At 35.1% G+C, this 13,362-nt stretch overlaps 1 protein-coding gene and 1 long non-coding RNA gene across 12 annotated transcripts in view; one reads left to right on the top strand and one right to left on the bottom strand.

Moving 5' to 3' along the window:
* Positions 1 to 13,362, top strand: part of si:dkey-106n21.1 — a 147,188-nt gene that overhangs the window by 59,210 nt on the left and 74,616 nt on the right. For 4 of the 11 annotated variants that reach the window (XR_015526423.1, XM_087312077.1, XM_087312076.1 and 1 more), the window contains 2 exons: positions 3,464 to 3,545; positions 11,784 to 11,939. Coding sequence is in view for 5 of the 11 variants with exons in the window: in XM_087312077.1 (XP_087168203.1) it covers positions 3,464 to 3,545; positions 11,784 to 11,939 (238 nt within the window). In the remaining 6 variants the exon portion in view is untranslated. Of the gene's footprint in view, positions 1 to 3,416; positions 3,546 to 5,442; positions 5,660 to 11,783; positions 11,940 to 13,362 lie in introns of those variants that run through there. The other 7 variants (XR_015526424.1, XM_087312078.1, XR_015526425.1 and 4 more) reach the window with 4 other exon arrangements.
* LOC147837669 (uncharacterized) overlaps positions 1,320 to 13,362 on the bottom strand; it is a 138,528-nt gene continuing 126,485 nt past the window's right edge. The window contains exon 4 of the long non-coding RNA XR_015526434.1: positions 1,320 to 3,576. This is a non-coding gene — a long non-coding RNA (uncharacterized LOC147837669). The remainder of the gene's footprint in view (positions 3,577 to 13,362) is intronic.

Genomic DNA, 13,362 nt, shown 5'->3' with positions numbered 1-13,362 from the left:
CACACTGTAAATTTAGCTTCGCATCACAGTAATTAATTCTTATTTATTTTATAAATACAGTAGAAAGCAGATATTTAAAACCATTACAAAATTCCTTAAAATATGTAGGAAAACATTGTTTAAAAAGGTACTGTTATATTACAACCCCAAAAGTAGTGATTTCAAAATTTACTTTGACTTGTGTTTCATTGCAGACATATCAACAGCACATTATTTAATGTGTTCCTCATGAATTATATAGTTGTTGTTGTTGTAATTTTGGTTCTTGCAACACATTTCAGAAAAAGTTGGAACAGTAAAGCATTTACCACATTGTATTGTTGCCATTCGTATTTGGGACTGAAGACCCTGGTAGCCATGGATGAGATCATGGTAGTTCAGCTTGGGCTTGCACCCTTGTACTTTGCGCACTAAAAATTCCTCCAGATGCCTTGAATTTTTTATTAGGTTTTGCACTGTTAAAGTTAAAATATCCAAATATCTTCCTATCTTTCTTTGAGGAACAAAGAAATGTTTTTAAACATTCCAATAGTTTTTCATGTATATGTTAGCAAACTGGCGATCCTCTGCCCATCATTGCTCCTTAAGGATTAGACCTTTCTTGGATGCTGTTTTGTATAATTACAATCACCTGATGACATCACCTGTTTCGGATCACATTATTATGTAACCAATTTACCTGATCATTAGCCCTAAATTGCTCCTTTCCCAACTTTTTTGAAATGTGTGGCAAGAACCAAAATTGGAATACATGTTTATGAAAAATAAAAAATTAAAAAATTTAAAAAATTAAATAAAAATAAGAAGAAACACATTAAATTATGTTTGTTTTATTGTTTGCACTGAAATACAAATCAAGGTAAATTTAGAAATCACTACCTTCTTTTTTATTTGCGTTTTCCATACTGTCCCAACTTTTTCTGATTTGGGATTGTATATTATATTATATTATATTATATTATATTATATTATATTATATTATATTATATTATATTATAATTTATTATATTATATTATATTATATTATATTATATTATATTATATTATATTATATTGTATTATAATTTGTAGTAATTAACCAAGGTTCAAAACCTTGAAAAACTTTGGAACATATTAATAAAAAAAAAGCTCTGTATTTAGCCATCGGCCCAGCTGTTTGCCACAGGGGGTTGGTGACCATTCTTTAAAAAAAGACACAAAGAGCAAAATTCCAGGCCAAAAGTTAAATGAATGACATCTCAGTATCTGTAATGCATGACTGTGACCCAGAGAGTGAGGCTGTTGTCACCTTTCACCCAGATCACTCATCTTCTGATTTATAAGGGCTATTTGGCAACATTTTATTGGTCTGTTCGCAGACAAGAATTGCAGAATGCTGAAAAGAGAGGTCAATCAATTGATCCTTTCACATATTAATCACAATATAAGGGTGAAATAGTTTAAAGAGAGCTGCACTGTATCAGGATGACCACTCATCCAGTGATGATTGTCATATAATGGTGATTCTAAGTGCCATCAGATTATGTGCATGTTGGTCATGCTGGTCTATTTGGTGGACTAAATTGGTAAGACTGGACAAATAACATAGTGTTTCTGGCTAATGCATGTCATGGTTTACTGTATATGACCAGATATTAACTCAATTAATAATTTTATGATAAAAAATGAATTCTGTTCTCATACATTCTGCTTTGTTATACACAATGGGAAACACTAGTTTCTCATGGACACCACTATTTCACAGGACACCACTATTCTCTATTCTCTCACAAGATCTATAGATCACTAGTCTCACACCGACATCTCTAGTCTCTCACTGGACATCACTACCGTGCTGAAAAATCCAGCTTAAACCAGCCTAGGTTGGTTGACTGGTTTTAGCTGGTCGACCAGGCTGGTTTTAGAGGGGTTTTGGCCACTTCCAGGCTGGTTTCCAGCCATTTCCAGCCTGGTCTTAGCTGGTCAGGCTGGGAGATGACCAGCTTAAACCAGCTTGACCAGCCTAGTCAGGCTGGTAAAGCTGGTTTTAGCTGGATTTGGCTGGTAATTTTCACACAGTTTTATGACATAAAACAAAAAAGGAAAACAGCACTTAATATAATAAATAGTATAAGAGCGACTTACATTTTTTTGTTAAACACTTATATAACTATTTGTTTATTTTAAATTAGGAATAATATGTTTTCTTTTTCTTGTATTAATAACATTTTCAATAAATTGGCAGTCACACCAAAGGACAACATAATTTAATTTTACAGTTGTTCCAAAAAAGGCGATGCAGTGGCGCAGTAGGTATTGCTGTCACCTTACAGCAAGAAGGTCGCTGGTTCGAGCCTTGGCTGGGTCAGTTGGCATTTCTGTGTGGTGTTTGCATGTTCTCCTGCGTTTGCTTGGGTTTCCTCCGGGTGCTCCGGTTTCCCCCACAGTCAAAAGACATGCGGTACAGGTTAATTGGGTAAGCTAAATTGTCCGTAGTGCATAGTATGAGTGTGAATGAGTGAGCGTGGATGTTTTCCAGAGATGGATTGCAGCTGAAAGGGCATCTGCTGTGTAAAAACGTGTTGGCGGTTCATTCCGCTGTGGTGACCCCGGATTATTAAAGGGACTAAGCCGAAAAGAAAATGAATGAATGAATGAGTTGTTCCAAAAAAGAGAAAAATGTGACAAATATCAAGATATTTAAACTTAACTAGGACATATCATGGGCTTCACAGTGGGCTTCAGTCACATGATCTTAAATGGGGTCCTTCAACTAAATAATTATTTTTCATGGATTTTAAAATTAGCATATATTGTCACACCAAAGAACAAAGTTTTTAGTGGTAAAGTCTATCAAGTTTAAATGTTTTTAAAATTTAATGATGAAAACAATTATTGTTTTGTACTCAAATAAAATTGTAAAATTGTGCTGAAGGATTTTATTAATGAATTTATGATTGGGCTAAAAAAAAACAGCAATTTTCATAACAAGAAGTCCATGCAAGATAAAGAAATGTTTAAACATTTTTTAAATCAGGACTACTAATTATATTCATTTTTGTCATGTGTGATGGTGTAAATGCAACGTCACATCTACAACCCTCCCACTTGCCCACACACACAAACACACACACCATTATGAATTGCAAAAGCTAAAAAGCTGCTGTTTGGTTATAATCATCACTGTTGAACGGCTCTTTTTTGTCTTTAAGAGATTTACACTGGTGTGATCGGCATGCTTGTGTTCCTCTTGTTTCTCTATAGCCCCCAGTCATCCTCATGCTCAGTCGGGGTTGCTTTAATATGCCTGAAATCAACACAAACACTCTTGCGTCTTTATCAGTGGCCGTAGCTACAGTGCTCTGGCAGGCACATGACTCCAAAACCCTTAGTCAAGCTGACGATTATACAAATGCTGAGTCCGAGGCGCATGTAACACACAAACAGCTCTGATTTCTTTGTCTCTCAATCTGAACTTCTGCAGGGCAGCCATGCATCTCATCCAACAGGACCAAAAGCTGGACACTGTGTTCAAAAACCAGGGTGCCACCGGCTCAACTTTTGAAGTAAGTGCTCAAATAAAGTTCCAGCTTCATCCTGAGGAAAACAACAACAAAAAAATGTTTTATCAATCGCTGCTTGTTTCTGTTCATCACATGTGTTTCTGTGGTATTCTGTGGGCTTCTCCTAATCAGTACATTTCATTTAATGTGTAAAAATATTAGCTTGCGTTGTTTTCTTTGTGGTAAACGTAGGGGTTAAAAGATTTGTGATCTTGAGTAGTGTTTTTTGTTTTTTTTAGATGTGGCTGAATGCAACTATTGTAGTTCCAGATATAATTTTCATATCATCATAACCGTCATTATGGAATTATGCAGCATTAGCATGAGTAAGCTGAGAAGTTAACAAGACATAGCTTTGTGGTTTTGTGAGGCCCTGTGTGAATGCTGTTTGCTAAGGTAATATTTAGCCAAAGGTTTAGTGAAACCTTTGTTTCTACCACATCATGTTTTATTTATAGGATTTTTAGTGCCAGGTTGAAAGCAATTTTAACCACCAAATTCAGAAGCATGTCATACACAGCTTCAAGTTAAGTAAAAAAAAAAAGCCAGTGTAATTTGCATGTTAAAATATTGGATCACTTTGTTTTCATCTGTTATATATAAACTATCCTAAAATAAAAGGCAAGTTAGGTATACAGTGATTTTTCAAAGCAGTTATATATTTGTAATACAAAATTTATATAATAATAATGCATTTTAATAGTATGTAAAAGAAGTTCTTTATGGTGTTTACATTAAAAACCTTAGTTGGTACATTTGTTTGTAAAAACTATATTATGCATTACTGTTATAACTAAAATAATAATGTTAATGAATTTTATAGATTTAAAGTGATTGTATTGTTTATATTTGTTCCGTTACATTAAAATGGGGATGATGCAGCAATGTTTTTCCTCACTGAATATCCTCTATTTATAGTCATATTGAATAATATTACTAATTTTATAATATTTTTTTCTAAACATTCTAATTGATAGTTTGACATTAGGAATGTCCATGATAAAATGAATACTCAAATCTATAGAGAACATATTCTGTAGAGTGTAACAGGTGAATAAATGTAGCTCTATTTTTTATCATTTTGTTCAGGCCTAGAAGATAGGGCTGATAAAAGCCAAGGTAATTTAATGAGGAACTGTAAACAGATTTATAAAGGTCAGATGGCTTCAGGGTGGGACATGGTCTTCTTGCTGTTTTAGATAAACCCAATACATTCTCACTTTATCCCTTCTCTGTTTACTTCCAGAACTGCAAAAATAGCCACCATATCCAACAACAACCTGTTGTTAATACCTTCCATATAAACCAAGTGTTCCTGAAAGATAATAATCTACTTGCACTGGAATTTCATGTGATGAATAACTAAATCCTCAATTAAACATGCTTAACCAAGTCTTTGAACAGCATGCAATCGTGACTTTCAAACATTAATGTAGGCTATATTGTCTGAACAGACAGATATTACTAATAATGTTTTAATATTATATTTAGTAGATTTCAATAGCCAAAAGGGGACGTTTTTGAACTTATCTTGAGTCCATCTTATCAGGTAAATAAATCTATGACTATGACTAATAAATAAAAAATACACACTAACTACCACTACGAGGCGTCAGCGAAGCGTGAATATCATACCCTATTTTTGTCCTGACTTTAACTGTAATATAGACTGCAGGAAACAAATGTTTACTGCGTACAAGTCCTTTAACAACATTAACAAATAATAGTCCCGGAAGGCGAGGTTTGTTTCAAAAGTGACAGACTGCTGAACCAGATAGCCAAACGACAGCAGAGTCTGGATTTTACCACCTCACATCCACAAAATGAGGATAACGATCTTGGGAAGGCAGACTGGAAGTTGTAAATGGGTTGAAACACGCGCGGTGTCAAAAAAAATAGCCAGTAGGTGTCAGTGTAAACTATAAAGAAAAGCCTCGTCGTGCTTCGAGTGTCTGAGGCGGCTTTGCTCCGGTATTTCAGCTTAAGGAATTCGCTCTCGTGCGTGCCACTTTCAACCGCTGGACCTCATCCAAAGGGAAGCCGTATGTATTTCCACCAGGTGGCCGTAAATTCCACTTTAACTTCACCTTTAAAACATCTCGACTGGTAACGCTGAGGTTTGTTACTCACACGTTTCCTTATCAGAGTTTAGGTGCGTCCAAAAAACTGGCAGACAGTCTGATGGTGTGATTGCAGAAATTACACGCTGCATTCCTTTAAAATCACTCAGACATGGGAATGACATTAAGAAATAGAAAAAAAGAAGAAAAAAATTACTGTCTATCTGTCTGACTGACTGGCAGTTAGCTTTCGATTTATATATTGATCAAACAGGTTGGTAACGTAGGTAGGTAGATAGACAGACAGACAGACAGATAGATAGATAGATAGATAGATAGATAGATAGATAGATAGATAGATAGATAGATAGATAGATAGATAGATAGATAGATAGATAGATAGATAGATAGATAGATAAATGACCCATGAGCAGATAGACAGATAGATAGATAGATAGATAGATAGATAGATAGATAGATAGATAGATAGATAGATAGAGAGATAGATAGATAGATAGATAGATAGATAGATAGATAGATAGATAGATAGATAGATAGATAGATAGATAGATAGATAGATAGATAAATGACCCATGAGCAGATAGACAGATAGATAGATAGATAGATAGATAGATAGATAGATAGATAGATAGATAGATAGATAGATAGATAGATAGATAGATAGATAGAGAGAGAGATAGATAGATAGATAGATAGATAGATAGATAGATAGATAGATAGATAGATAGATAGATAGATAGATAGATAGATAGATAAATGACCCATGAGCAGATAGACAGATAGATAGATAGATAGATAGATAGATAGATAGATAGATAGATAGATAGATAGATAGATAGATAGATAGATAGATAGATAGATAGATAGATAGATAGATAGATAGATATAAAGATAGATATAGTATAGTATATTTATAGTAAATACTATTTGATGCTAGTGATATTGTAAATACTCCAATGCTATAGAAAAGTGCTTGAATTATACTGTTTCTATGTCTGTGATTCTGTACTTGCTATTGTAAAACAGAAAGTATTGTAATGTTACTCATTACTGTAAGTTTCTGCAGCTGTAGGGTGTTACACAACAATACGCCACAGTTTAATGTAATAAAACTGTTAGTAGCTAATACTACAGTATTTATTACAGTTTGTCAGTTAATTGTAGGTAATATACAGTATGTTATCTATCACTCATTCGGTCGATCCTTTAAGCCTTTTTGTCTAAATATAGACGTACAGTATGTCTATTTGACTTTCTGCCCTTTCTCTCTTTGCATCTCTGTTAAATCTCCATAAATCTATAAGTCTCTAAGTGTGTTCCCTTGTTGGTTCCTTCCCTTGAAAGTCAAAGCAGTAAATGAATCTATCATCATTTACTGTTGAGTTAAATGAACATGTCTTACGAGGAAAACACTAAAAGATAATGTTTTTCAGACACTCTTCATCATCGTTTACTGTTGTTGCATGTGGTTTTCCCACTGGCTTACCATTTTTAGGTAAATATCATCTTTTGTTTTCCAAAGAAGGAAAAAATTCCTACATGTTTGCCATGACATGAGGTTGATGATAGATGAGAGAAGTTTCTTTTTTTTGGTGAACTGTCCCTTTACAACCTCATCAATCTCTCGGCCTGATAATGACTTTTTCATTCACGCACGAATGAATCCCTATTCCCTCTTTTTAAAGAAACTTGTAATGAATTTGCCCTGAAGACAAGTGGCTTTTGAAATGAAGGGAGCATTCGCTTTAAAACAGTTCATACTTACTTGCACATGAGCTGGGCTGTAACACGTTAAAACAAGTCATACATCATACATCCACGTGAGCTGCTCTGGCCTGGTTTTCTTCATAGCAGACCAACCACATACTGAATATGGTTTCAAAGACAGTATTATTACAGGTACAGTCATCTGAATTAACCTCTCAATGAGCATGAAGGGGAAAAAAGCGATTTGGAAACTCATCAACCTGACTGAGTCATGCATGAAGGTATTTAGAAAGAGATTCATAAAGATTACATGGATAATGAGACTTGAGAATGTCAAAGGGATAGTTCACCCAAAACTGACAGTTCTGTCAACATTTACTCACCATCCATTTGTTCCAAACCATTTTTTTTTTTTTACTTTTGTTGAATAAAAAGAAGGTATTTTGGAGAATGTTGAAAACCAGTAGCTACTGACTTACATAGCATCTTTTTTTCCTAGTATGTTTAGCAGTCGCTAACATTGCAGCAGTTTCCCAAACTGTTTTCCCCACAGTCCAAACATAGGTGAATTGGGTACAGAAAAATTGTCTGTAGTATGAGTGCGTGTGTGAATGCCAGAGTGTATGGGTGTTTTCCAGCAGAATACATATGCTGGAATAGTTGGTGGTTCATTCCACTGTGATAACCCCTGATAAATAAGGGACTGAGCTGAAGGAAAACAAATGAATAAATGAATGAATTTTAAAAAAGTGCTCAAAAATGTTTGATGACTTTAGCGACTGTATCCACATGCTTTACATCTTTACAGAAAAGAGCTTAGATCACATCAGACACCTTAATATGAAAGCAAAACTGAACAAATGGACTTCTCTGTTACACAAAATCATTTGTCTAACAGCTTTTCTTTTGTTGGAATTTGGAGACTTTCTATTTTCAATTTCAACTTTCTATTATTTCAATTTATAATTACTGAAAAGAGTGTAATTTTAAAGTCCTCTTGAACTCAAAATGTACTATGTTTATTTTGCTCGGTCACATCGTTATTATTGAGGTGAATAATTAATCCATACAAGTTAATCCCCTGAAAAATTTGTTTGTAAAATTATTTGGTAGCCTTCAATGCAATTCTGTTGATTTGCTTTCATGTTTGGAATGGCAGTTCTTCTGTTGACATCAACATGAGAGCCTCCATTGCAACTGCTCATTAATAGCCTCTCTTACTGTTGCATTGGCTATTAGGGTATGGGTAGGTCCATACGGAATCTGGGAGCACAGAATTCCGCAGATTTTCGCAGATTTTTAGCCCTTCGTTGATTCTTTTTATTTACTTGAGTAAGTGTGTGTAAATTTATATTTATTTAGTTTTTGAATTAATTTCAGTATGCTTATAGACTAATATGAAAATATTCATACAATTTATTTACAATACAGTTTGTAAAGTAATATTTTAGTATATATTAGACTTCCTTTGCTTTGTGAGAGACTTAAATAAATTGGCCAAATAAAGTGGATCTAAGTGGATTTGCATTGTAAACATTAAATAAATCTTACATTTTTTTATTTTTTTTATTTCACATATTAAATTTTAGTTATGATACTCCCAAAATCATTCCCCAGAAATCCACAGATTTTAAACAAAATTCTCAGCAGAAATAGCAAAAAATGTCCACAGATTCTGTCTGGCCCTAGGTATGGGTAAGGCACGCATCTAAAAAGCATATTATGCAAAATAAAGCATTTAATTGTAAAAAAGAAAAAAGAAAGAAAGAAAATAAACTGTATTTGAAAAACATTTTTTTGCAAATTGATAGTGTTACTCTAGTTAAAAAAAAACTTATATTTGTTTATTGAAAGCATAAATTCTTTTTTTACAGTAACAAATCCACTTTAGTCGTTTTTGTCAGTGCAGGGGCAAGAAACAGTTAACATGGCACAAATAAGACTAATGTATGTGAGGAAGGTAGTTTTGGCTGAGGGTGAAACCACACAAAATATGGTGCAAAACCACATGATATGAAGGTTAAGCTCTATATCTCTGTCACTGACTGATTATACTGGGAGCAAAGTAATGTTGACTTATCAGGTTTGAATAGTTTTTTCAAATCAGGTTAAATATTTTGAACTGCTGTAACTGAAGCATATTAATTGCAGTGCAGACAGCTTTGTCAGGTCTTGCTGTGACTGCAGTGAACCCTCAAATTGGTTTAATTAGAGCAAAAGCAGCACTTTTATGGTGCTAAATTTGATCACACAGGGCTATGTAGTTTTTTATTTTATTTTTGCTTAATCATAAAATTTCATTTCAAAACTTGTGTTATCTTTGACTAATATTTAATTTCTGATGATCTGAATGATTAAATTTTGACAAACATGCAAAAAATGAATTAGTAGGACGGCAAACCCTATTTTACACCACTGTTTATTTATATTTATGAATGAATACGCATAGACTTTGATACTTGTTGATTTGTGGTATTGCAGTTATTCGATCTGTGTAAGAAGCTGGGTTATTGGGTTATTGTAGTGAACTGAAACTAAAACAAAACACATAAAACCGAAAGCATTTTTGTAACTTGAATCACCTGTAAACACTTATTATTTATTTTGCAATATTTCTCTTTCTCATTTAGTTTAACAAAACTAATATAAGAACTAAAACAATAAAAAGAAAAATGACAAAAACACAACAAAATACTAAAACCTTCTTTTATTTAAAATTTAAAAAGTATTACATAAGTATTACAATGTTAATGTAGCACTGATAAAATTATTTTTCATTCATTCATTCAAAGTTCCATTATAAATTTTTGGTCACCACAGCGGAATGAACCGCCAATTTATCCAGCATATGTTTTTACACAGCGGATGGCCTTCCAGCTGCAACCCATCACTGGTAAACATCCATACACACTCATTTACACACATACAGTCTGGACAATTTAGCTTACCCACCTATACCACATGTCTTAAGTTTAGACAATGGGGGAAACCGGAGCACCTGGTGGAAACCCACACCAACATGGGGAGAACATGCAAACTCCGAGAAACGCCAACTGACCCAGCCGAGGCTCGAACAAGTGTCCTTCATGCTGTGAGACAATCGTGCTACCCACTGCCCTACTGTGCAGCCCTAAAATGAATATATATTTTGAATAGTATTAAAGTGAAGTGAAGTTGGGCAACACAGTGGCGCAGTAGGAAGTGCGGTCGCCTCACAGCAAAAAGATCGCTGGTTTCTGTGTGGAGTTTGCATGTTCTCCAAATGTTTGCATGGGTTTAATCCGGGTGCTCCAGTTTACCCCACAGTCGAAAGACATGTGGTACAGGTGAATTGGGTAAGCTAAATTGTCCATAGTGTATGAGTGTGAATGAGCGTGTGGATGTTTCCTAGAAATGGGTTGCAGCTGGAAGGGTATCCGCTGCATAAAACATATGCTGGATAAGTTGGCGGTTCATTCCGCTGTGGCGAACCCGGATTAATAAAGGGACTAAGCTGAAAAGAAAATGCACGAAGTGATGTTTATATTTAAAATATTTAAATATCTAGTTTCAGTTCAATTAAACTAAAATGGAAAGCATTTTGAAACTTACCTTATCTTTACCCAGGTGGGACGGTTTACAGTAAATGTTTAAAAATTATTATAATTTTTGTCTGTCTGAACCTGAACTTATTTTGACAAATATATTTTATATCCATATTTCATTTAGAGTATGTAATTTATAAATAGAATAAACAGAAACTAAACCTTAGCTGGTTACCTTAAACTTCAAATTAATTCATTCCAATTGTATTAAACTATTGTGATGACTGTTGTGCACTTTTACTGTTTTATCTGCTATTTTGTAAAAAAAAAAAAAAAAAAAAAAAAACAATAAATAAATGCTTTACTCAATATGGGGCAGTGGGTAGCACAACCACCTCACAGCAAAAAGGTTGCTGGTTCGAGCCTCGGCTGGGTCAGTTGGCATTTCTGTGTGGAGTTTGCATGTTTTCCCTGTGTTGGCGTGGGTTTCCTCCGGGTGCTCCGGTTTCCTCCACAGTCCAAAGAAATGCGAGTCAGATAAATTGAATAAGCTAAATTGACCATAGTGTATGTGAGTGTGTGAATGCAAGAGTGCTTGGGTATTTCCCAGTGTTGGGTTGTGGCTGGAAGGGCATCCGCTGCGTAAAACTTATGCTGGATAAGTTGGTGGTCCATTCCGCTTTGGCAACCCTAGATTATTAAAGGGCCTAAGCCGAAAATAAAATGATTGAATGAATAATACATTTTGAGTTGAATATAATCAGTAGGTTGTATGCTATAAAGAACAAGACAGGCCCCTAAATATTAAAACAGAGCTTTTGTATAATGCTAAAAGAATTTCAATGGAATTTCACCACCGTTTTGGTCCCTCAATTGACCTCAGTGTTGAGTCTCCAGGAATATGCTAACATAATTTCCACTTCTGTCAGTTTTCAGCAGACAGCAGTCGTGATCCTGAGAAGATTATTGCTGAACCCCAAAGCGACAGTCTGGAAGAAGGTTTGGACCCAAGCCCTGAGGGCAACCTCATCTACTCCATCTCCGATAGGCCGCCCTGGTACCTCTGCATTCTTCTTGGTTTCCAGGTGAGATACAACATGAGATAAAGCTGTAGTTACTCTTGTTCAGAGACGCACAGCTTAAAGCAACCACACGTGAAGCGTCTCCTGATTTAAACTAGTGACACAGTGGACTTTTAATAGCCTTTTAGGGTTAAACTGACAGCTTGAGATCAGTGGTTAAATGCCAAGAAAAAGTGGGTGTGTGATAATCTGGGACGAGAGAAAGTTGCCATGAAGGGCTTGATCATGGTGACTAAAGATAAGGTGTAACTCTAGGATCTAGGAAGGAGCAACATTCATCTGTTGTATGTAGCTCATTTTGTGCATATCCAGGGATTTTTTTTATTTTTGTGAGGTGTGCATCATTAGTAAGCACTGACTCATGAAACATCATAACATTTACACATCTTTTGTCTATATTAAATTGGCAAGGGTAAGTGATTTATGTAAACAGGGCTTCACTATATCATTAATGTTTAAAATGTTTAGAAACTTCATTGGTTCATTCAGGTAAGTTCAGTGGAGAATCACCCAACAGGTTTTATAGTTGTTGTTTTTTTGTCTGAGAATGTAGACATTTTAATGAGACATTTGCAAAACGAAGTGAAGATTATTTCTAAACTAATTTCAAGAGGATCACGTGCTTATGATTGCAAGCGGCTGGATCCGCATTATCTAATTCACAATGCACCAATCAGACGACTCCTAAACTACTACAAATACCCTGGGTTACATTCCAACAATATCTTCGTCTTGAAGAATCCCCCCTTCCACCCCTACTCCTCCTTCTTCCTAGATAAGTGACACCATGGCCCAGTGCTTAGCACTGTTGCCTCACAGCAAGAACGTCTCTGGTTCCAGGCTTTACCAAACCAGCAAACATTTCTGTGTGGAGTTTGCACTTTCTCCTCATGCTCATGTGGGTTTCCCCCGGGTTCCCCGGTTTCCTCCCACCGTCCAAAAACATGCAACTTAAGTTAATTGACTAATCCAAATCGGAACTATAGGCATGCTCCTAGTAAGTAGTTAGCTCTTAGGAGCAATCACTATCTGTTCATTAGCCACTACAGCAGGGGAGTTCTCGAGATCTACCTGAGCTCAAACTCCCCTCCTGTCTAAAACGGGAGGGAGCCCTGGGCTCAAGGATCTTATGAGCTCAGGGCTCTCTCCCGGGACAGCATGGCAAGCAAGCTCATAATCAATCATCAGCTAAGTGTGAACTCTTGAAAAATAAAAATATTAATTAACAATCTCTTATTGGACTGTTTAACAGTGCCCACAATAGAACAAACAATATAAGCCTTGAAAATAAAAAAACAATCCATATTTTGCAGACATGTAATGATATGAAACGATAAGCTAAGTGCATGTGATGTAACATTTGGTGTGTGTTTGAAATTGTTTTTATGTGTTTGTAACTATTTTAGTCCATCTTAATATGTATTAG

The sequence above is a fragment of the Danio rerio genome, chromosome 25, assembly GCF_052040795.2.
Source record: "Danio rerio strain M-AB ecotype USA chromosome 25, GRCz13ab, whole genome shotgun sequence".
NCBI classification, from domain to species: Eukaryota; Metazoa; Chordata; class Actinopteri; order Cypriniformes; family Danionidae; genus Danio; species Danio rerio.
This window is presented reverse-complemented; position numbering and strand designations above follow the sequence as displayed.